This window comes from Rousettus aegyptiacus, unplaced genomic scaffold, assembly GCF_014176215.1.
Source record: "Rousettus aegyptiacus isolate mRouAeg1 unplaced genomic scaffold, mRouAeg1.p scaffold_m13_p_11, whole genome shotgun sequence".
Lineage (NCBI taxonomy): Eukaryota > Metazoa > Chordata > Mammalia > Chiroptera > Pteropodidae > Rousettus > Rousettus aegyptiacus.
Window position 1 is genome coordinate 6,465,214 of NW_023416286.1, and position 23,671 is coordinate 6,488,884.

The 23,671-nt window shown below is 49.5% G+C and overlaps 1 protein-coding gene across 4 annotated transcripts in view; it reads left to right on the plus strand.

Moving 5' to 3' along the window:
* The window catches only part of LOC107520897 (mitochondrial intermediate peptidase), a 152,915-nt gene extending 139,549 nt beyond the window's left edge, over nt 1–13,366 (plus strand). For all 4 annotated transcript variants that reach the window (XM_036228458.1, XM_036228459.1, XM_036228461.1 and 1 more), the window contains one exon: nt 13,100–13,366. In XM_036228458.1, the coding sequence (XP_036084351.1) occupies nt 13,100–13,197 (98 nt within the window). In that variant the 3' untranslated portion in view covers nt 13,198–13,366. The remainder of the gene's footprint in view (nt 1–13,099) is intronic.
* Nucleotides 13,367–23,671: the final 10,305 nt, after the last annotated feature.

The window sequence follows — 23,671 nt, forward strand, 5'->3', positions numbered from 1 at the left end:
GCTGTCCAGAATACTCTCATTAAAATGCATTATGTTCATATCCTCAGGCTAGTGACTCATAAATAATCTGGTAGAATGAAAAAGAAGTATTGCTAGTTGTTGATCACGTTAATTTATTTAAGCTCAGCAAGTATTCATTGACTGCTTACTGCTGACCAGGCACTTTGGAGACACAAAATAAATAACTAAGAATAATACGCAGGCCCTACATTTATGTGAGGGCTGTAGCATCCTGTGAGGATGACAGAAGGGAGCCCCCTCTCGGAGGTGGAATGCAGAAAGATGCCCACGCGGGGACTGCAGCCTGCACCAGGACACCGGGCTTGGGAACTGTGGGCTCCTGGGTTTCAGCCCCTCCTCTTCCGGCCAGCTGCCTTTGAACTCTGCACCCACTGGATGACCAGGTGAGGCAGCCTGGGGGCGAGTCCTTGGGGAGGGTGATGAGCTGAGGGTACGAACCTCAGTAAATAAGGCAGACGCTGGCCCTCAGCAAGGCTCTGTCGATATGCACCTACTGAAAGGCACCAGGTCTTAGGTCTGCAGCCTGCTTTAGCTAGATGCCGTTACCAGGTGTTTCTGGTCTACTCCTAGAGACAGGTAGCATTCTATAGGCATCACACAAATAGCGACTCAGATGTTCTTTGCTTCTAAATAGAAATGGAAAGGTCAAACTTTGAACGAAACAGATAGATTAACAGAATTTGAGATGCAAAATATGAGGTCAGTATTTCGAAGATACAGATAAACAGAAGAGAACTTGTTGGGTCTTATAAGTGAAATGCACTCATGGAAAGAGTAGGAGTTTTTTGATTTTCAGAGTAAATTGACTCTGGAACACCAGGAATAACTGATTCCTGTGGGTTGTGGTGTTTTCTTAACACATCAGGCAGAGACCTGCGAACTGCCGTACTAGAAACTGGTGAGCATCTCGTGTAAATTTTACAGTGCTGGGTGGTAGAAGCCACATGGCATATTGATCTTTCTACCAATAGAAGGAAGTCTGCCTTCACCAGGAAACCATACATCTTTTCTTCTGCTAAACTCAACCCAGAGGGCTCTGTTATCCTTGGATATTTTTCCATTTTTTCCCTATTTTATTTCAATGTTCCAATAACTAAGTGCAACCAACGTAATTTTTGCTAGTCAAGATGATGAAAAGCTTCTGGGAAAGTAACTTTTAAACAGAATTTTGACTTTTAGCCTGTCCACCTTGGTACTGCATTTCATATGTGTGTGTGTGGCAGGGGGCAGGTCAGGAACCCCGTCTGACAGGCTGTGCCCACACGGTCATGCTGCTCAGAGCCGAGCAGTGCTTCTGAAACCCTGGGCTTCAAAAGTCCCCGCCGCAGGGATTTCAGATCGTCTGCTGCAAACGGCTTGTCAGAAGGAGATCCGCTAGGCTGGGAAGGTCAAGGGACAGTGACACAGGGCAGGAGTGCTGGATGAGGATGGGGGCCGTCGCTTCAATACACCTAATTGCTAGGTGGTCCCCCCCCCGCCCCCCGTTCACACACCAGGAAAGTAGAGCCCAGAGCAAAGCGATCACACGGTGGTGTCCTCGGGGTCTGACAGCCACGCCGGCCGGTCGTCCGCGAAGCCGTGTGGTGCTCGCTGCGCCTGGGGCTCACGCAGTCCGGCCGGCCGCTCTGGGAGCTGCAGGCGCCCGTTGCTGTGGGCTTCCGGCGGGTGGCCCTCATTCGGGTCGTTTTCTCTAATAAACAGCGGTAAACCGCCTTTTCCAACTTGCTGGGTAAACGTGTGAGCCCTCTCCCATAGGTGCGGCTGGCCATCGAGGTGCCGTGTGTGGAGTTTGGCTTCGTTTGAGGTGAGGGCCCTTTTCCCAGGCCAGTGTCCTGTAGTAGACTCGTTCCAAGAAGCCTACCACTGATTCCGGCCTTAGATACGTCCACATTCGCTCCTTTTTAAAAGGAATGTAGAGGATATTCTTTCAGCTCTTTTGATGGCTTCTTGAAAGCAATGTAAAATCTTCAAAAATGGTCCTTACAGGTGGTGTTCTTCACACGTGGCTACCAAGGCGTGCTTTTGGCAGTGGGCCAGAAACAGGTTAGCAAAGCAGATGTCACTGTCCCCAAAGCTCTCCGCCTAGATCCTTAGCCTCGCACCCTGAGGCATCAGGCTTCTGTGGGCGGAAATGAGGAATGCTGATGAATTCACGCTCAGACGCGGCACCAAGAAAGGGTGAAATAATAGTGGTGGCAGGAGAGACGCAGAGCAGAGTGTAGGTGAAGAGGCGAATTCAGTTGAAGACAGTCGCTTACTCACCCGTGTCTGAAACGTCGCCAGTGAGCGCAGACAGGGAGATTTCTCCTGCTTTCACCTGGTCATTTCCTGAGAGATCAGTGACAAGATACCTTCTAGTGTTTATCTGAGTCTCTTCAACTATCTCTAAAACAAAGTTTTTCCTTTTGACCATTACGTAACTTCACTACTAAAGAAACTAGATTAAGGAATCATCACACCTAAACCAATTTTCTTTTTTACCTAATAGTTCACCTTGACATCAAAGTTTAAAAAAAAAATAGAATAATGTCTCCTTAGTCTCAGAATTTACATATCTCAAGGATTTAATAACATCATCAAGTTATTTTTGTACCCCACCGCATAGATTACGATATGTCAAGTAACACGTGTTCGGTTTTTTTAATCTCCTTTCTTGCAGTCATAAATGTATGTTTAGCTTAATTAAGTTCTGGGGCCAGCGGGATGGCTAAACTCCACGTTTTCCCTTAAAGCAGTTTAAACAAAACAGAGCTTCAAATATTTTTTTTACGTCTTAAATCACATACTCGCCACCTCCATTTTTGCCATTTTATGCACACACTTTTGTCACATTAGGTTAAGAATTTTATTTAAATGCTGCAGTAGCCTTATCTACCGATCTTCTCCAGGTAAGTAACACTTTGTTGGAGATTAACCAAGAAGACCGATTCCTACCACTTTTAGATTTCTAGAGTCGAAGGGGCAGGCGGGAATCACAGTGGTGGCGTCGGTAACAGTCATGAGGACGGTAACGGCCAGTACTGCTCAAAGCTTCCAGTGAGTGCTGTCGATGTGCCAGGCACCGGGCTAAGCGGGTTGCGTGTGTCACCCCATTTGATTCTCTCAGCAGTCCAAGGGGCGCCGCCATCACTTAACGCCCGAGGTCACACAGCAGCAGGCGGGCGCTCCGACTGGTCCTGCGCGGACCGGTACGTGATCTCTTAAGCCTTTTCTTCAGGTTTCGCCGAGGCAGCTCCGGCCTTGGAAAGAGCTGTGTGCGTCTTCCACTCCATTCCCCCCTTGCTCTTTTGTCGTCTTTGGTGACTCTGCCGTGTCGTGAGCACGCTAACGCCCAAGAGAACATATCGCTGTGTTCACGGAGTGAGATATCATGGGCACGGGTCCGAGAGGGGGCACACGCCGGTTAGACTCGAGCGCGTATTGGTCGCCGTACGGATATGAACGTGGTCGCGTAGCAAACTCACGACCGACTCGTCGAATGGGAGCGCGTGAATGCAGAACAAGTTCTGTCGGCTTCGCGACACCCACGGGCAGACACGTCTTCTCGCACAGCGTAACCGGGTACATGAGGGAAGCGTGCCATGGGACCCGACTCAGGAGCGAGTGGCTGTGGCGTTACGACACGGTTTCAATAGCAGAGGTAAACGGCAACGCAGGATAATAGCCGGGTAAATACGATCCCTAATCTTTGGCTTCTTTGGATATTTACTCAGCGTAGCCTCAGAAAAGAGCTGAGAGCTTTCTGGAAGAAATAAATGGAAGAGAGCACCTGCGTTCTCAAGGCTGAGACCTCCCTTTTGTAAATGTGCTGAATTTCTAAGAGGGTGTGTGCGTGTTTAATGTGTGGGTGTGTTTGTTTAAGGAAGACATTGAACTTCAAAAGGCAAAATGTTTTGTAACCCAGAAATGTAATTGTAAATGGAATGATTCAATCTGGCGATGAAGTTAAACTCATCTGTAAACAGAGCACATATGTGGGGGGCGGGGGCTGGGGGGTGGGGTGCCCCGCTCTGAGGATGAGCGCCCGGAAGTTCAGACACTGCCTCAGTCCAGTGGGGAACCCCAGAGCGAGAGCCTCCAATCTGACCGCAGATGTTAACGCAGCCTGGGGGTGGAGGGGGCGGGGTGGCAACAAGGGTTTTTGCAGTTCAAAGGAGGAAAGGAATTTCGCTTTCTGGCCGATAGCCCCATTTTCCCAGAAACTGATCGCAGATAGTGGTGGGACTCCACCTTTAGAAAAAGGGGTGGGTGGCCACAGCCTCATGGCAGAGAAACACTTCAAAGCCGGGGAGGGCGAGCCACACAGTTGCCCTAGGCTTGGGAGAGACAGATCTGGAATGAGAGTTCTGATCTCATAAATTCGCTTTAGACTTTTCAAACCGCCAGGCCAGCCTTTGTACTCTGACTCTTAATCAGTCTGAGCTGAGTTTGGCACATATAATTATTTCGGCTTAAAAAAAAAAATAGCCATTAACTGTTACGATGGGTTTTTAGAATCGACAGCGGCGTGGGGAACACGCAGACACCCCTTTCCGGCTTTCCCAGGTCTGTGCAGGCCGCCTGCCTTCGGGTGTCCCCAGCTATTTGTACGATGGGTGGCCGAGGGTGCGGGCACCAAAGAGAGGTGAACATCGGGACGTAGCAAAGGCTCCGGCTTAGTACTGTTGGTCTCGTCTTTAAAAAAAAAAATCGCGACAACGTGTATGCAACATAAAATTTACCGTTTTCACCGTTTGGAAGTGTATAGTTCAGTGGCATTCACAACTTTGCGTATTCTCAGTCTCGTGTGACCGTCACCACGAGCCAGTTTCCAGAACTTTTCTATCATCCCAGTGAACTCTTCTTGATAAACCTTTTATCACAGCTGCTAGCAGGTAGAAAAATGGATCGACTTTGATTAACCTTCTGTTTCCTTCTTTTTAGCACATGAATGGTTGGTTATCCCACTGAAAGCAGATGGCAAAGAGTAGGAGAAAAGTAAGACAAGCAATGATTCATCAGCTGGATAATTGGGATTATGAGTTTGATGCAAATATCCTAGAGACTTAATCATAGACCCACGTTTTGGAATTCAGCTCGTGAAAAAAAGCAAAAGGCAAGCTCGTCCCTAAGCTCTTTTTTTGTAAATGTGCTTTGGATCTGATTGTTACTGTTTCCAGTTTTGGAGCATTTTCTGTGCGTTAAATGCACCATTGTATTTAATCCTTCCAATAATCCAGCAAAGTAGATGACATTATGCCAATTTTATGAGCTTCAGACTTTACACTTCACTCACATTTCACCTTTATGCAGACAGCTGCCGTGAGAAACGAGGCTTAGGAAGTTAAGTGACTGGTCTGAGGTCCCTTAGCCGGTTGGTTGGTTAACCCAGGGGACTCACTCGCCACACCCTCGCTCTGACCACCGGGAGGTCGTGCCTTCTTTAAAGGCATCTCAGGTTGTATTTAGAAAAGGAAGAATTTACCTTTCCTCTTTATTCCTCCTTGGCAACTGTTCAATGGACAACTTTCAATGCTCCGAAGGGGAGAAATCGACAGAAATGTCAAGTTACAAAATGCTCTGCTCAGCCAGACCATGCCCCATGCAGCCCGAAGCCCTGACTGACTGCACAGCGCCTGGGGCTGGCTGTCCAGCCTCGGTTAGCTACTCTGCAGGCCGTCAGAGCTCTGGCTGTTGTCCTCTGGCTGTCGTCCTTGCCAGGGGTACCCAGGGCATTTTTCTTTTGGAGCCTAAGGCTCTTCTTGGCTCCACCAGACTGTCCCCTAAATAAATGACTCCTGGAAGCCTTAAATACAAACCTGACCTTAATTTAAACCAATTACCACCAGGCTGTCCGAAACGTAAGACTGTGGTTGGCTTTTAGCTTTGATTTCGAGAGGACTGATGAGTTCCTTGTCCCTGGCCCTCCTGGGCTCTGAACGCCTGGCCAGGCCTGACGTCAGAGGTCCGCACCGGGACCCCAGCTGCGGAGGGAGCTCCAGGCTTGGTGGCCTCGGGCGCGCACCCTGTCCGTGAGCTCCCACTGCACCTCTGACACTCAACCAGAGGGTGTTTCCTTCCCTGACTCTACGGGAATGAACCCGTCTCAGGAGCACCCGCAAACGACTAAAACGATCCCCGCAGCTTCCGCCCAGACCCCCCTCTCCCCGCCCGCGTCCCAGCCTGACCGTGAGGCAGTGACGGATAAAGACGAAGCAGTTTCCCAGGGGTCCTAGGAATCAAAAGAGACTCTGCTTCCTCTGAAAACGCTGCTGCCGACTTCCGACGTCCGGAGCTCGCCTCCCACGCGGGAGCCCGAGGTCCCCGCGTGCCCGCGTCAGCGCGCTCTCCGGCTCCTCGTCCCCTCCGCCCGGACGCAGGGCCGCGTCCGTGCCAGACCCCGCCATGCCTTCACTGCTTTGCCAGCCAGCACTGCCATCCCTCTCGGGGCTTCGTAATCACGACCTCGGACGGCGTCCCAAACAAACCCTACGTTTGATTACAAGACTTTTCCCATTTCATTTGGCAAACAGATATATATATATTTTTTTCAGTTTAAATAGATCAATGCATCTTTCTGGCTCGGTGTTGTTCAAGTTAAGCTTACCAGTTGAGAGAAACTTCATCTCACTTGCCACGTGCATGGTTTCCTCAGGTCTGTGGGAGCAGGGGCTCCCACTCCCCAGGAGGGCTCAGCACCACACGGGGTGCCGAGCCCCACCCCCAGTTTCCCATGCAAGTCTGGGGTGGGAACCAAGAATGCGTACTTCCAGCAGGTTCCCGTGTGACCCCAGGTCATTGTCTGGGAACTAGACTTTTAGACTCATGAGAGCATACATTTTTATAGTGACTCGTATACGTAGCATCTTCTTAATAAATAATACATGATCTCCTTGGCTGCCTTATTCACATTAGATGCACAGGTACAGATAGAATGAATGAGTGAGTGAATGAATGAATGATATAAAAAGCCTTGCAAAGATTCTCTTTGCAGTTACTGCAATTCACTCTTCTTCGCTTTCACTAAACGTCACTCAGACTCAGCCCCAGTTTCATTCCACGGGGAGCCCTGGGCTGGCATTAAGCAAGAGGAGATGTAGCTATTCTACTCTTCCAAGGCTTAAAATAATTCGAATGTTTTTAATTACCCTGATAGTCCTCCATATTCTCAAACTCAAGTGCTATGAGACCATTTCGCCCGGGTACTTAGGAAAGAGAGCCAGACCGAGCGTCCTCCTTGCCTCGTTGGCTTACATAAGCGAACTGCCAACCAGTTGTTCTCAGTCGCGTTTTCAAATAATTGCATTAGCCGTCCATCTAAGCGGCACCCAAGAGGTTAAAGAGTTCGTGCCAAGAGCATGTCGATACTTGAACGATCCTATATTACCTGTTACAAAATAACAGGGTGTGAGCTTGCAGCTTTATGCAAGTATCGAAGTCGTCCCGGGGCTGACAGAATTCTTTCTTGGCGAAAGCATAGAAAAAGGAGTCCCCGAAACATGTAAGGGCTTCTGTTTGCGAAGGGTTACCGCCGATCCCTGGAGGCCACCCAGAAAGCGCCTTCAGGTGCAGAACCCAGCCCCTGTTTTGCTCCCAGTATTTTGCCTAAGAAAGAACCCCGCAGCGGCCGGGCCGGCCGAGTGCCCTGCGTCGCATCTCGGGCCCTGAGAGGAAGCGGCTCCCGGCATGGCAGGTGGCGTGGCAGGCGTGGCAGGTGTGGCAGGCGAGCCCGTCCCAGCCCTGCCTGGGCTGAGCCCTTTCACCAGGACCAACCGCCTGCCCTTTCTGGAGGGGCTGCACCCGGCCTCCCCTCTCCCCCTACCCGCAGTTAGACAGCTGCAGCATTGGGGCTGCTCGTGGGGTGCGCTCGCCCCATCGTGCAGAAGCCGCATCGCCCCCAGAGCAGCGGGCGTGTGGGTTCCGTCTTCAGGGCAGCGAGGGACGAGTAAGGAGCTGGGCCCGTGGAGCCATGGGTGGCATCGGAAGGCTCTCAGGCTTTCTCCGTGGGTTTTTTTTGTTTTGTTTTTGTTTTTGTTTTTTTTTGGTACTTCTCCGCACATTTGGTTTTTTGTCACATCCAGGATCAGGATGCTGGTGTTTACATATGGACCTTTTAAGAATATGTGCCGTTTTGCCGAACCCCAGGCCATGAGGCAGCATGTCACGGCGCTTTGCAGAGCACGGGCTCTGGAGCCAGGATGCCAGGGTTCAGCAAAGACGCCGCCTCCGGGTGACCGCGCCTCGCGCCAGTTCCTCGCGTGTAAGACGGGCTCCTCACGGCTGCGTGTTGCCGATCGGACGAGGCAGGCCTGGTGCTCATGCGGCTGCCACGTCACTGCCGTTTGGGTCGATGGCCGTCGTTTCAAGCGGCCCTTTCTGGACCCGCCGCCCGCGGGTCAGGCCCCCACGGCACCGTTTCTTGGTGCTCCCTTTATTTCCAGCTCCGTGTCAACGGTCAGTGGAGAGAATGGCACGGAGTACAATTTGGAATCCTTTTGATATCATCATTTATTTTCAGGCCCGGAATAATTGCCCCAGCGTTTCAAGGTTATGAAACAGGCTCGTTTGAACAGAGCAGTCGAGGCGAAAGTGTTCTGGCTTGTACCGACTTTTATTAGCCCATTTGCCTCTCAGGTAAAATGAGGTGACAAATAAATTGAATCGTCAGTCTTCAGCCGCTCGTTATGCATTCTTCTCCGTCCCTCCGAGCAGGACAGGGAGAGGGAGCCCGGCCGCCTCCCTTCCTTGCCAAGACCTGACTAACACGCGCGACCTGCATCCTCAGCGCGAGCTCGCCTGCCTCACGTTATTGTCGACAGACGCTCTCCTCTTTCGAGTTGTCAAAGTTGTCATTCTTCTCAGTCCTTTTGGCAAAACCAGCCCGTGCATCCCTCCCGCCCCTTAATTTAGGTGGTTTCCACAGTGAAATGTGTTTCTAAACTCCACCCACCGATGGACTAAACAAGCTCCCACTTCTTCCCAGGGGCTCCTCAGAGCTGCAAGTCTAGTCATCGTCCTTTTAAGACTAAGGCTTGAAGACAAAGGGGACGTTTTTGTCAGCTTTTTTAAAAAAATCAAAGAGTTCTTGGGATTTTTTTTTTTTTTTTTGCCTCTGCACATGTATAAAAGCTAACTTCAATTTTTCTTATTTGTGGAACTGCCTGAAAATGTCATGTTTTTCTTTTAATTCTCTGCAGAAGTCAGTTCATGTTGACACTTGTAAAACACTTAACCCTAATTACAGCAGGGATACCATAACAATATACCAAGCGAGTTCTTGCCCTGGTAACTATTCTTTATCCGTTTGGGCCCTGATTGCCTCGTTTTTGAACCTTCGTCTTGAGCAATCACGTAACATGCAAAATTGCCAAGCCATTTAGCCCTGACCGGCTTTTATTTACAAACACCACGAGGGTATATTTTCCTCAGTCACCAGCCTCTGAGAGGCAGGAACGATCGAAGATGGGAAACGGGAGACGCGTGTGTGTGTGCCACTTAGCTCTGTCTGCCGAGGGGGACGGAGCAGGTCACATTTATGCTGGCCGTTTGTCGAGTGGAAATGAACCACTTCAAAGGGACAGGAGGGCCTCGCTTAACGGACTAGGTTAGCTCTGAACAACTGGGTTTTACCTCCTGACAACTCTCGGCATTTAATTACGAATAACCAGACATTTAATCATAGAATATTTCACGTACTGAAAGGAATAAAATGGTGTAATAGGTTAAACATTCGATTGAAGGCCACGTTTAAATGTTTTTCCCACAACTGTTTTCCGTATTAAGCCTGGCACAGAGGAAATGCCTGAAACCTGATTCATTCACCAGATTGCGTCTAAGAGATGTAACCGACGTCGGGCAGATACGATGTGAAATGCGCGGCCTCGGCAGTCAGCAGAGACCCAAACGCTTCTGTCATTGGCACCGCGGGGCCCCAGGGGAGGCCTCCTCTCCTCCACAGAGGTTGGCTCACTGTAAAAGGAAAGCTGTGTTTGGAACTTTAGTTTTGCAGGTAAAGACACAGCAACAAAATCCTCCTCCGGCGGCTGCTCCTTATTTCTCAGGGATTTCCTGAGATGGAGGTGTTAGAATTTGGACTCGAACGAGGATGAAAATATTTTGACCGTTAGTTGAAAACGTTACAACGTTATCGTTCTTAACTGCTCCAGGTCCGGTTAGCGGTCTACGCGAATGCACTGGGAGCTACTGTTTTCACGTCTGCCATACAACGCAGCTCTGGGCTGCTGCCCGCAGGGTCTCTTCCGCTGGCGGGAATGACCACGTCCACGTGCCCACTGCTGGCCCCCCACCCCCGAACTCTGTGTTCTCGCCGCTGACCGAAGCCTGGACGCCGGGCCTTGGGCGCCCCTGACCCCGCCCAGCACGTAAACGTGACAGGCTGTGGGCTTTCCTCCTGCACCGTCGCCGGCCCCCGGTCACTCTGGTCCTGAGCCTCGGCCCCCGCATCACGTCTCCCAGAGCCGCGTCCACCCCTGCTCTGCCCACGGAGCCACTGAGCGGTCAGCGTGCATTCCGCTCCCCCCACCGTCCTGCCCGCCTTACATCCTCCCCACGAAAGGCCCCGATTCGAACCTAAGTCTTGCCCGTCTTTCAAGTTCCTGCTCAGACCCCAGCTCTCGCAACACCCCCCGAGTCTCCGTCGGAACCCGCCCTCCACCCCCTGTGCTCCCACCAGCTCTGCTTCCCGGCTCTTAACGCCCACGGTTTACTTCTGTCTCGACATTTTTACGTTGGAAATTTTCAAACGCTCAAAAAAGTCCAGTGAGGAGTACAGTCAGCACTCACATCCTTAGATTCCACAGCTGACGTTCCGCTGTGTTGCTGTTGCGTATCCAGCCACATCCTCTCGCCCACCTGTCGGTCTGTCGCGTATATCACGTGTGATACATTCTTTTCTAAGCGAGTTACAGACATCGGTACATTCTACACCCAGACTCCTGCATGCATTGCATGCATAGCGTTAACTGGAGTTCAACGTTTGTTTGCTTTTTGTAGGGAAAATTGACATTCAGTGAAAATGCAGCTCTCTAATGAGCCGTGCGGCGTGTTTCGGCTCGTGCACATGTCTCTATGACACGAGTCACTGTCCCGCCAGGTTTCCTTGTGCGTCTTCCCCGCCGACGGCCGTCTCCGCTCTCGAGAGCCACCACCGTCGTGGTCTTTTGAATGTCACGTAAACAAAATCAGGCAGCGTCAGGCGTCTCGCATTTGGCGCACCGTTCTGAGGGCCTTCCGTGTTGCTGCCTGTTTCAGGAGCTGTTCCCTTCCGTCGCCGCGTGGCATTTTATGAGTACACCACGTGTGTTCATCCATTTCTCGGTGGTGGAAACGCGTGTTGTTCCCGTTTGGGGATGCGGTGACCTTTCCATCGTTGGCAGGCTTTCACTTCCTTTCGGTAAATATCCAGGAGAAAATTGCTGGTTTGTGGGGTAGGTATGTGGCTAGTTTTGTAAGAAACTGCAAGACGTTTCTTCAAAGCAGTTGTTGAGCCATTTCACCCTGTCAGCGCTGACATCTGACAATTCAGGCTGCCCGCCGCCTTGCCTGCGTGTCGTGTCGGTCTCTGTCATCTTAGCTGTTCCGGTGGGTATGTCCTGGTGTCCTAGTGAGGTTTCAGTTTTCTCATCCTGGATGACAAAGATATTTTGTCTCCTCGGCGCCTGTTAGTCGTGTGCGTTTATTCGGTCGTCTTCTTTTACGAAAGGTCCGCTCAAATCTTTTGTCCAGTTTTAACTTACATAAATATTTTCATGGTGAGTTGAAAGAGTCCTTTATATATTCTGGATACCAGTCTCATGCATAGTGCGTTGAGTATTTTCTTCCATTCTGTCATTACCTATTCATTTTCTTAATGGTTTCTTTTAAAGACTAGAGGTTTTTTATTCTGGTAAAATATATCAATTTTTTGTAGTTTTTTTTACTTTCTGTTTTTCTGTTTTTTTTTTTTTTTTTTTTTTTTTTTTTTTTTTTTACTTTGCCTACCTAAAAGTCACAAAGATAATCCACATTTCCTTCTAGACACTTCATAACATTAGCTTTTATAATTAGGTTTGTGCCCATTCAGATTTTTTTGTACATGGCAGAGGTCCAGGTTAGTTTTCCTTCATCTGGACATCCAGTTCCACACAGGCCACTTTTGCGATTGTGCCCTTCTCGCTCTCATATTGTGACTTCGCCTGTTCGTCTGACTGAGCATGACCTCGCCTGACACAGCACATACTCCAGCCATGTTGACTGAATTACATTGAAGGTTTACAGGATACTAGAGGACTCCAGCGATCTTTTAATGTCTCGGTGTTGGAATTAGTCTTACAGGATCCATCCCCCAGTGTATAGAGCCCTGCTCAATCCTCAAGTCAGCATTACCCGCCAAGAACAGAGGTCAACGCAGCAGGGCCAAGTGCCTGAATCTTTGTCTGTGGAGTGAAGAATGGAGATCCATTCAGCTTTTTATTAACTCACTAATACATGTTCAACATGGCACCTCACTGCTTTCCACTGCATCTCGTTTTATCTCTATAGCAACCTTGTATATTAGATGGGAAAATTTGAGTACTGGGGCTTTTAAGTGACTTCCACATTACACATTTAGTAAGTTGCGAAGCTAGGAGTTCTCCAGGATGGGAAAATTGGAGGAAAGCCATTCACTAGACTCCGATATGAGATTTCTGCAAAAGAACTAACACTTGATTGCTTTTAAAGTATATAGGACTTGATAAAACATGGTAATTAAACATATTAGATTTCGAATCAACTCAGTCAAAGGTAACTACAAAGTCGACTCTTCTACCATCACTCCAAGTGTCAAGTAATATCTGCAAAATAAAAACCCTTACAAAACAGTTGGGCCTAAATCTCTACGTAAATTTTGGTTAGATAGCAGAATGCATCGAAATTATAAATAGCTTCAGAGCCGACGCCCTGCCCATGACTTTTTGTAAGGTTCTCACAGTTGGGGTGTAGAGCCGAGCTCTTGCTTCGGAAAGCCCGATGGGCCCTGGCGTGTGGACGTGAATGCACGTCCCTGCCCCTCCCCCGTGTCTGGGGGTGACGTGCTGACTGACGGCTCCTTTGTTCGCAGGTATGCTTCAGAAGTGCCCTTCCATCGACGACTTCGTGAGTGCCCTCGTGTCTGACCTGGATCTGGACTCTGAGACGTTCCTCATGGATTCCGAGTGACAGAGACACCTCGAATCTTTTAAATCCAGGTCCTGTAGATATTAACTTTGTTATAAGTGCGACAGCTATGAACGCTGGTCTCCGATTTCAGTATTCACGTCTGTAATAACTTCTGAAAGACTTTAAACGAATGGAACTTGCAATAAATAATTTGTTTTAATTAAGCTGGCTTTTAGCCTGTTTGGCAGATTTTTGAACATATGGTAACCTACTCAGTGAGCTGGTAAAAACTAGAGCAGAGAGTTGTTAAATTTAAGGTCTGGGCCTTTTTTTAGTTCAGCCACCCTCCTGTTGAACTTTCCCTCCTTTTTGTTGATCTTTAATTTGTAAATTAGAGACTTCATTAAAAGCAAAATTGTTTTAGTTTGAAGCAGTCTTCAGAAAGATCACACATAGAGTTCGTTTGAATAATTACCATTTCTTAAGACCACTCTACTAGATTCTGAAAATGCACTTGGGAGAATCCATTACAGCAACCAAGGAACCCTGCGTGGTTTCCAAAATACTTGTAAGTGAAAGCATTATTTAAACACTGCATAGTTGGACTCGGGGCAGACAAGGTTTGAACTTCTCTGGCTTGATGATGATGTACAAAACCAAGTGCAGGTACAATTAGCAAGTGATGCGCCAAGATCCAGCAACTGATAAATAAGGAGGCTGGGATTTCAACCACGGCTGTCTTTTCCTGAACCCGTCTGCCTCGCATTATTGCACACTACATCGCCGTGTTAATAATAGGAAAGAAAAGAGATCGTGATTTTCCCCACCATCAAAGTCAAGAATTTAATTATAGACTTTAAAATGGCATCTGCTCGCAACCTCTTGCGGCTTCTCACCGCATGGCCAGTAATGATGCAACATATTCACAGAACTTAGAGGAATTTTTACAAGCTCAGAAACAGATGAGACCAGACGAGGAAATGTCAGTGACCCTCCCTGCAGGCCGAGTCCACCTGGATTCAGGGGGCACTGACCCCTCATGCCCCCACCTGCATGCTGAGGAATCCAAGGTGTGCCTCGACCAGAAATCAGAGCCGCTGTTCGCTCCACTTCCGGCTCCTCCCTGCTGGAGGTTTGTGGGCACTTGGAAACTGTGAGCAGAGAACCCTTGGGCAGGACGTAAAGGACTGGCAGTGGTGCCTCCTCTGTACCCAGAGCCAAGTGTGAGAAGGGAGGGCAAGGCTCCAGGTGATGCTGGCAGCCGGAAGAGCCCCGAGCACCTGCCTCAGGAGGATCCCCGTCATGTCTGACTCCGTATCCCAGTGTCTTAGCTAAGGGAAGGAAGAGTCAGACCTGACAAACGTGCTCTACACAAACACTAATGTATTTTGAGAAGTGGGCTGGGAGAAATGGATGTGAATTTGCCAGCCAGCAACAGGTGCATCTGAAAAGGTGCCTTAACCAGCTCGCCGGTGCACTGCAGTGACAGACCCTTGTGTCTTTATCGGCCCTTTTCAGTGATCGAGGGTGAGTAAGGAGAAGAGTCTATATGGAGCCCACGCACAAACATTCTTCAGGAGAAGGACAGGGAAAGATCAGCTGGCAGAGCGTAACTTGGAGAATGACTTTGTAAAGGAAGCGCGAGGCGTCGTGGAAACCTCTCTATTCTTGGGGAGGTGTGTGAAAACACGGCATCTGTGAAGCTGAAATCCCTGGAGAAAGAACAAGCAGAGATAAAATTACAGGGTAAACCAAAAAAGAAGAATGGCAGAATGAGAAAGAAAGGCAGAGAAACCGAAACACAATGCAGCGATTTAAAATATGATCAGGGCGAAGAAGGGCAAAATCGTCGAGGATGAACTTGAGCACAGAATGCAGGTTGAAGGGCTGAGGTGCGAGCTGGCGGCACAAATGCGGGGGAGGCAGTCGCCTCCAGAGGAGGGACCCAGGATGACCGAAATGAAAGCAGTAACAAACCGAATTCCATGTCCTCCAGTTGAAGAGGAATTTTCCCTCAACAGGCTCATCAGCTCTTTGTTCTGCTTCTGTAGATAAGCTTGCCGCATGGGCCGTACTCGAAATTAGTAACTAAAGACTCATCTTCTCTTTTGCTTGTTCTGTCTAAGCAACAAATGTAACTGCCTGCAACCCATAGCAACTCCCATGCTTCGTAATCATCTGAGGACAGATTAACCAATCAGCCCATGCCAAATAAGTTCTATATTGGCAATGTTGCAACCAAGCTCTGGGCCCAAGTCTTCAGAGCGCTAGCTGCTATGGGACTGCCGGCGTAATAAACCTGAGTTCTCCAACGCTCAGAGTGCTGCTTGGTTTCTCACCGGTCTGATTTTCGCAACTTTTCCGCAACACTGTATTCCCAGGGGTCAAAATGGCAAGTAGCACGTTGCTGGTGCTCTGGTGAACACGCGCTTTCAATGACCTAAGGAAACTTCTTTGAGATGAGAAACAAAAATGAGTGCGCAATTTCAAAGGGAAGCCTTGGTGGTTGCGCAGTGATGTGACTATACTTAATGCCTCTGAACTATGTATACACTTAAAAAATGGTTAAAATGGTAAATTTCGTTATGTATATATACTTTACCACAATTTTTTAATAAGGAAAAGGAATCCTGATTGGGCTTTGCAGACACTTTCCAGGAGCTGTTTAACCACTGTTCCATAAACTCAAAAGGATCCTGTCTTCAAATGCACCTGTCCCTTGATTTATGTGGTATTTTTCTACATGAATTTTTTTACACATGGTAAATATTACCCACCACCCCACTGCCATTTACACAGATTATATCCACAGTTTCCATTTATGTGGTCTCGTTTTAAGAGATTCTTTTTCATTTCTATTTTTGACGATTACTCTAAAAAAACAATAGCTTAACTCAGCAATGTACAAAGAACTAATACTTATTTACTGAGAATTATTAATGATCTTCCCGTTCATTGGATGGCAAATAAAAAGTGACTACTGATGTTTTTCGGGATTGGTTTTACAAATATTTTGCTGTCGAAGCTGAAAATTAAGGAAAAATGTCTTCCTTTTAAAATACTTTTATTTTTAAATAAATGCACCTGATCATCCACACAATTTAGAACATCCAAATATAAAAGTTGTATGTTTGCCAGCAAATCCAACTTTCTTGATCCAACCTTTAGATCAAAGCCTTATTTCCACCTCTAAGATTAATTATCTTAAGTGGAGTTTTAATGATATTTTTAGTAAACTCAAAGATCACTTATAGTTACAGAAGCCTAGAATAAATATACAATTTTAAGTTGTATCGAGAATATTGCTCTAGCTTTGAGTAATATGAAGCCGTCAACTTTAAATGCTGGCTGGAAAGCAGTATAGCCAGCCAGAAGTGATTGTACCAGGGAATATAATTCCAACAACCGAAGAGGGATTAACTGGCATTGTTAATTTATTAAATAAATTTCAAGAAGAAGGTTCTGACAATTTGAATGTAGATGATATTAACGAATTACTGATTGATCACGAATTAACTGATAATGAATTAATTCACTTAATAGCTGAAGCCCATCCTGCTGATGAATATGACAGTGACCTTGAACCAGTTTCATTCACTGCAGAGAATATTTACAAAGCTCTTCAATTGGCCACAAAACTGGAAACTGTACTTCTACATACTGATCCAAACATCCAATGAGCCTTTAAATTTCAAACAGATTTAAAAATATTGCAGTGAATATCGAAAAATTTATGAAAACTTAGCAAAAAATGGGGTTGAAAAAAGATCATCCAAAAACATGAACATAAACAATGAAACCAAAGCAATGAAGATAGTGACTTTGTGCCAATTAAAAAGGGAAGACTGAATGCTTTAGCTCCAGGAGAGACACCGACAGCGAATAAAATTGATTTGGGGTTTTCTGAATTTTCATCAACATCTTTTTGTGAAAATACGTGAAATAAATATTTTTATGACTTATATCGGCCTATTTCTTTAGTGTTTTTTTTCTGTACCGATAGACTGCTTTATGCAGTTTTCTTCTGTGTAAAAGAAAAGGCGCGTGGAACGGATAATCCGCATAACTCGAGGGACGGGTGTGCATGTGGGAAAGGCCAAGTAAGTGTTGACGGTTCACTGAGCACATCGGCAAACCCTCCGGTCACCAGACATACTTAGCATTACGTTTACGACCCAAGGTTGCCCCAGCATATTTGATTATAGGACCCTGCCCGCTTTTTGGAGTGCCTATTAGTGATGTTTTTCAGAATACCGAGAAATAACTGCTAAAAGCATTCAGCTAGAAATAACAGGCTTACACATAAAGAAACAAAAAGTACAGTGACCCCAGAATCACTGTACTCATACAAACGTAATTCGTGCATTGCCGTCAAAAGCCAAAGGAGAACGAAAAATGAGTTTTGAGAGGTAGAGGCCGAGATGCAAAATGGCATTCTCAGATATATGAGGGCTCCGGAAATATCTCAGCTTTGTTCCCTTCTTTAAAAATTGCTAAAAGAATTAGTAATTTAGACCAAACATCAAAGCAAAGAAAATCTCTAAAGAGCTTCCAAGAATGCAGAGGGGTCACTGTCTCTTTTCACAATAACAGCTGGATAAATCATAATAGCAAATAATTTTATTGTGAATGCTTTTCCTTATGATGGGACTAAACCCATAAGGACACAGAAATTCCTCTGGGAAAACTCTGCTGTGGTTAGGATTTACCACCAGCTTCCAAAAAGCCAATTTAAAGTACTTATGAATATGTAAACACCAATAATAATAATAATAAAAATAATAATGTAGAAAAAGAACTGGAGAATAACGAATAAAAGGTTAACATGGCCGTCTTTAGTATTAATATCCAAGATTTAGCCTGACTTGGTAAAAGCGATTGAGATAAAATATTAGTAGTACTGACATGCTTGACAGTTGTTGACCGTTTTTCAGTTACGAGAACTTCGTCATCCAGTTCTATGGTGCCGATCACCTGTGGGGTAACAGGGCGGGGAGGATCATACCTGTGTCACTGGCGAGGCAGAGGGCTCGGCAACTTGCCCAGCGTCACGGAGCTGGTCCCCGGCAGGTGCAGGACCAGAGCCAGCTCCTTCGGCATCTCGGCCGCCGCCCTGTCCGCTTCATGCAAGTCCTCAGATGCCGCGCCGGTTTCTGCACTCCTGGGAATACGTTTAGTCACTGGCATAGAGTGTCGAGTGGTTATGTGAGCCACACAGGCCACAGGGCCCTGCACCGTCTCCCTGCTTGAGGAAGCCAATGTCCGTGACATGACAGATCCAGTAAACTCCGATGTAATGTTACAACGTCAGACCAGGAAAGACGTGGCCTTGCGTTGTCGTTTCTAGTCCAGTTTGCCTTATGTGGCTCATCAGCAAAGCGGCTTGCTCGCTGGGACGGAGCACAGCCCCGGTCTTCGTTCAGTTCCGAAATAGAGTCTTAGGTGAATGTGCGATGTTCAGCAGGAAGAGAGAAGCCCCGAGGAAGCGAACGTCACAAACGTCCTGGAGGAAGCAGTTTTCACAGCTTTTTACGTCGACTCCACATGAAGGTCAAATTTATTTTTGCTCTTTCACACCAGCCTCGGGGGAGCCCCGAGCAGGCGGGAAGCACCTTCTGAGAAAGGACTGAGCCCCCTCCCGTCCTCCCACCCATGCTCCGAGGCCGAGCTGCTCTGAAGAGCTCCGTTTGGGCTTTTCAGCTCAAAAAAGTGTTTTTAAGGTTGATTGATTAAAATACATTAAATTTAGTAAAAATGATTACATTTCGTACCAAATTATATTTAGATTTATTCAGATGCCGCTCTTCATGTACAGTCTGGGTAATTGCTTACGCCTAGCTGGTAGAAAGAGTTCTTATATTTATTTTAAAAAATAAAAAAATATAAAAAGTAGGGCACGGGAGAAGGCCTAGTCATTCTAGTTTTCCTAGCTCAGGAAAGGGGTGACCCTCGGCAAGGTGGCTTGTTGGGGACCTGCTGGCCGCCACAGCTAGGTAGAGGCCATGGCGGCGGGTCGAGCCAGAGCCGTTTTCCAGTACGGGCATCGGAAGTGACACCGTTTAATAAAAATAAAGCCCCGGGCAAGTGCTCTGCCACCGAGCGGAGGGCAGTGTGGGTCATTCCGTGAGTTCTAAGGCCCTCCAGACACTTCTTCACGGGGCAGGACACGCTCGGGCGGGAAAGACGGTGAGGCACACGCACGTTAGAAGAGGCAGGACCCGGGTTGACCGTGTGGTACCGCTGGAGAACGAGCATGTGGGCTGAGGGCGCAGAGCGCGAATGCGCACGGAGAGAGGACCGCCGAGGAAGGCCGACGGCCTCCGCAGACGAGGCGCGTCTCCTAGTGCTCCCGTTGTCGGCAGATCGTTCGTCACACAAGCCAGGTCCGTACCACAGAGGGCTCTTTACTGGCGGTCCGCAGACGAGGGCCCTCCCGCAACCATGCCTGCGCCCCGGCCTCTGACCGCCAGTGTGGCGTGGAGCACACCTCCGGGAAGACGGGGGATGCTCCCGTCGCCGTCGGCCACGTGGCTGTCGGTTGGACCATGCAGCAGTGCGGCGGATACCTAGCGAGCCCTCCTGCCTTGGAGAGGTCAAAGGCCAGGGGAGCCGATCACCGGGGCGGTGAGGAGACTCCTCACGTGCGAGCAGCGTTAACTCCCTGCTGCCACTCGGCACGTGCAGCCGCCGAGTCCCCAGGGAGTCACTTAGAAGGAACACGTGGGAATGCACGTGCCACGAATCGCGACACTGGTGGCGTGTGTGTGTGTGTGTGTGTGTGTGTGTGTGTGTGTCTTGTTCTCGCCTCTCAGTGGGGCAGAGTCAACACAGTTGCTGTTCGCTCAGGGACTGGGTCGTTTACTGCTCCCTTGTTACGCACCCTACTGCGTGCTACGCTTGCCAAGGATGAGTAAAATCTGAGTCCTGCCCTCCGGTCGCTAGCGGTGTAGTCGGCGGGCGCTGAGGAATCCGGGGAAGTTCAGCGCGACGCCGCAAGCCAAAGGTTCCAAGAGGAAGTGCGTCTCCATCCAGGAGGAGCTCGAGGGGAGTGACGGGGAGAAGTAACTGAAACGAAGGCTGGGCACGTCGGTTGGGCGGATTCGCCCGCATCCGTTTTGAAGTGAGAAGGCGCGTTCCTGTGAGATGAGCTAACAAAGGGCTCCAAATTTTTAAAACCGTGATTATCGCTCAGAAGGTCCAGGGAGACTCCAGACTAGACAGGTCATGTTAGATGCATTTCTTCTACAAAGTAAAGGATGCTCATTGAAGGGGCGGGGGGCTTTCGGCGCTGTTCCTCTTTTATAAATTTCTAAGGCTGTTGGGTTTTCAGCAGTTACGATTAAGGAGCTGTAATGTGTTTCAAGTGTACGTCATGTGCTGCTGTGACCTCCTCTCCCCTCCTCGAATCAGACGCTGCCCCCGTAAACCGTCCCCTCACCCCTTCCCTCGGGAAGCTCTTGAGAGAGCACCTGGCCGCTCCACCTCCGTCTCCTGCATCCTGCTTGCGGCCTGGGCTCCGCCCGTCCTGAGACAGGGCTGTCCTCGGTGGTGGCCAGACCGCCCATCCGCTGCATCTTCCTTCTGGCCTTCCCGACTGTTTCTGCCATGTTTGCCCCTGGTGGACAGACCCCACCTTCGCCCTTCTCGACACAGTTCCCGTCCCTCCGTCGGGCCCCTGTTTCTGGCTCTGGCGCAGGGTTCCCACGTGGCTTCTGCTGTCAGCTGAAGATTCACATGGGCCCCCGGGACCTGCTCAGCATCTTGAGCAGGAAAGGGTTAATCCGGGCTATTAGTTGTGTCTTAGCTCCGGCCGCCATCCCAAAATACCACGAATGGGCGGCTTCGACAGCAGACGTTTCTCACAGTTCCGGAGGCCGGAAGTCCAAGTCCAGGGTGCCGGCCTGGCCTCGCGCCTCCTCCGCTGTCCGCACAGGGCAGAGAGCGAGCTCCCCGGCCTCCCATCAGGACGCTCATCCCACCACAGGGCTCCACACTCAAAACTTAATAATCGCCTCCCAAAGGCCTCGCCTCCGCACAGCATCTCACTGGGATAGGGCTGCACGTGCAAATTGTGGGGCACGAGCATTCAGCCCACGACGGGGTGCTTTCAGACTTGCTGGGGAGACTCTCGGAAGAACATACTTGAGCACTACTGTCTCTGATGCTGCTGCCCCTGGAGCCACGTGTTCAAGACGATAGATAAATCCACGAAGGAGGCCGAGGAGTCAGGAAGCCTCTCGACCACACAGGAAGTTGAAGCTGCCCGCCTGCCCCCGCCCCCCCCACACACACTTGCCAGCAGGAACCAGGCAGAGGGGGCGGAGAGGTGGCTTTCTACACACTGACCTTCTCGCTCACAGGAGTGTATCTCATCGGTGGTCCGTCATCCACCAACAGAACCCGGGCAAAACGTCCCTCCTCCTGCTGGACCCCATCGCTCCCCAGACGCCCCGTTGCTGGTTAAGGCAGCACCATCTCAGCCACCGAAAATCCGAATCAGGAACCGACTCTTCCTGTCCCACGTTCTGGCGGTCCCTCCACCCGGCCTCCAAGTCCCTCCCCAACTCTCCTCCGGCAACCCCCCGACTCAGCCCCTCTTCCCGCCACCCGGGCTGCTACCTTCGCTGCTCAGTCCAGGTCATCTGAGTGGCAGTCGGAAGACCCTGCTGATGCACATTGCTCGCCGAGTCACGTCACGGCCCTGAGTCCTTGCTGACCATCTGAAAAGATGCCAGGCCGTTCAGTGCAGAACCAGCAGCTGCCTACAGCTGCCCCTGCACCTGCCCCCGCCCCTCCCGCACCTGCTCCTTCGCCCTGCAGCTGCTCCAGCCGGGGGCGGGTGGCCCTCCTCTGTCCTACGCGCCCAGAGGCTGCGCTCACTTCAGGGTGCAACTCACTCATCATTTGCCGAAAGGTTTCCTTCCTTTGATCTTGACTTGTAGTATATAATTAGATCTTTTTCAAAGCTCTCGCACTTTTTACTTTATAACGTATTTATTCGTGAACATGTTTATCACCCCTTAATTCCCTAAAGTGAAAGGCCACATCTTACCTGTCGCGGGGTGGGTCCCTTTCATGACGTCTTGCACTTTATGGCAGCTCGGTATTTAATTAATGGATAATGTATAGTTTATGCAGTTCCTATGCAATTTACATATTGCCATGCTCTTTCTTCTGCGCCCCGAAAGGGACGCGCCTGAAGAGACAAGAGCCAAGAGAACCGATGCGGGAATGAGGTCTGGGCGGTTCCTTTGTCCCTAGTCCCCAGCGGTGCCCGACACTCCGCCGCCACAAATTATCGAACTGAACGGGAAGTGGACCGTGTTGGCCAAAGGAGCGTGGCCAAGGGTTTCCAGAGAGGGTTAGTGATCGTGTCCAGCGGGGGGAGGGGGGGGGTCAGGGACACTGGGCCATGGCTAAATTTGGGGACGAGGGGGATGGAGAGAGAAGCCGAACGAAGAAATAAAGACGTGAGACTGGAAGCAATGAGCATAGATCATTCTTTCCGGAAACCCGGCCGGGACGACGAGAAGAAGGGCAGAGGGTTGGCGGGGGAGGCACGTCTGAGCTCACAGTCATCTGCCTCCGAGGAGCACGGAGCCCGGGCCCATCCGGTCCTCGTGGGGCCGCGGAGGAGGCCGGCCCGCGGGCGTGTGGAAGTGCGAGGTGAAGCGACGTGTCCCCCCCAGCATCGCATCCGTCCAGGGGGCCGCGTTCACGGCCGTGCACCACGTTCTCAGCACAGATGTTACGATGGCGACGTTCACACGTCAACGCGGCTGGGCCACGGTGCCCAGACACGTGGTCAGACCCCACACTGGGTGCTTCTGTCAACGTGTTTCTCAGCAAAATCAGCATTTACATCCGTAACTGAGTGAAGCAGATGGCGCTCCATAGTGTGGGTGGGCCTCCTCCGATCAGTCGAAGCCTGGCATAGAACAGAAGACTGACCTCCCCAAGCAAGAGGGAATCCTCCAGTGCCGTCGGCTCTCCTACCTCTCCAGCCTGCCGGCCCGGCCCAGCCCACACGGGTTGGACCAGCCAGCCTCCGAGCACAGGGGCCGGTTCCTTCAAGTCCATCAAAGGCTCCCTCCTCTCCATCTCTCTCTCCCTCTCTTCTCTCTTCTCGCCTCTCTCTCTCTCTTTCCCTCTCCTCCTCTATTTACTCTCTCTCTCTCTCTCTCTCTCTTTCTCTCTCTCTCTCTCTCTCTCTCTAGAGAGCCCTGACTAACACAGGCTTTAACAGAGCAGGCCTTGCCCAAGGACAAGAGTCAAACACGGAAGCTCTGTTAACCGTAGTAAGTGAAGCCTAATGAAAAGAACTGGATGGATCCTGGAGAGAGGAGGATGTGACGGCCTTTGCAGACATTTTAAAGCTGCCACGTAGCTTCGAGGCAGGGTCGGACTCGTTCATGGTTCCCAGAGAGCAAAAACTTCAATGACCTAAAGGTATAGAGGCTGTCTAGTTTTGACTCAATATAAAAACATATTTTTACCACAGTTTTTAAAAGTTAATAATGCAACATACCAAAAC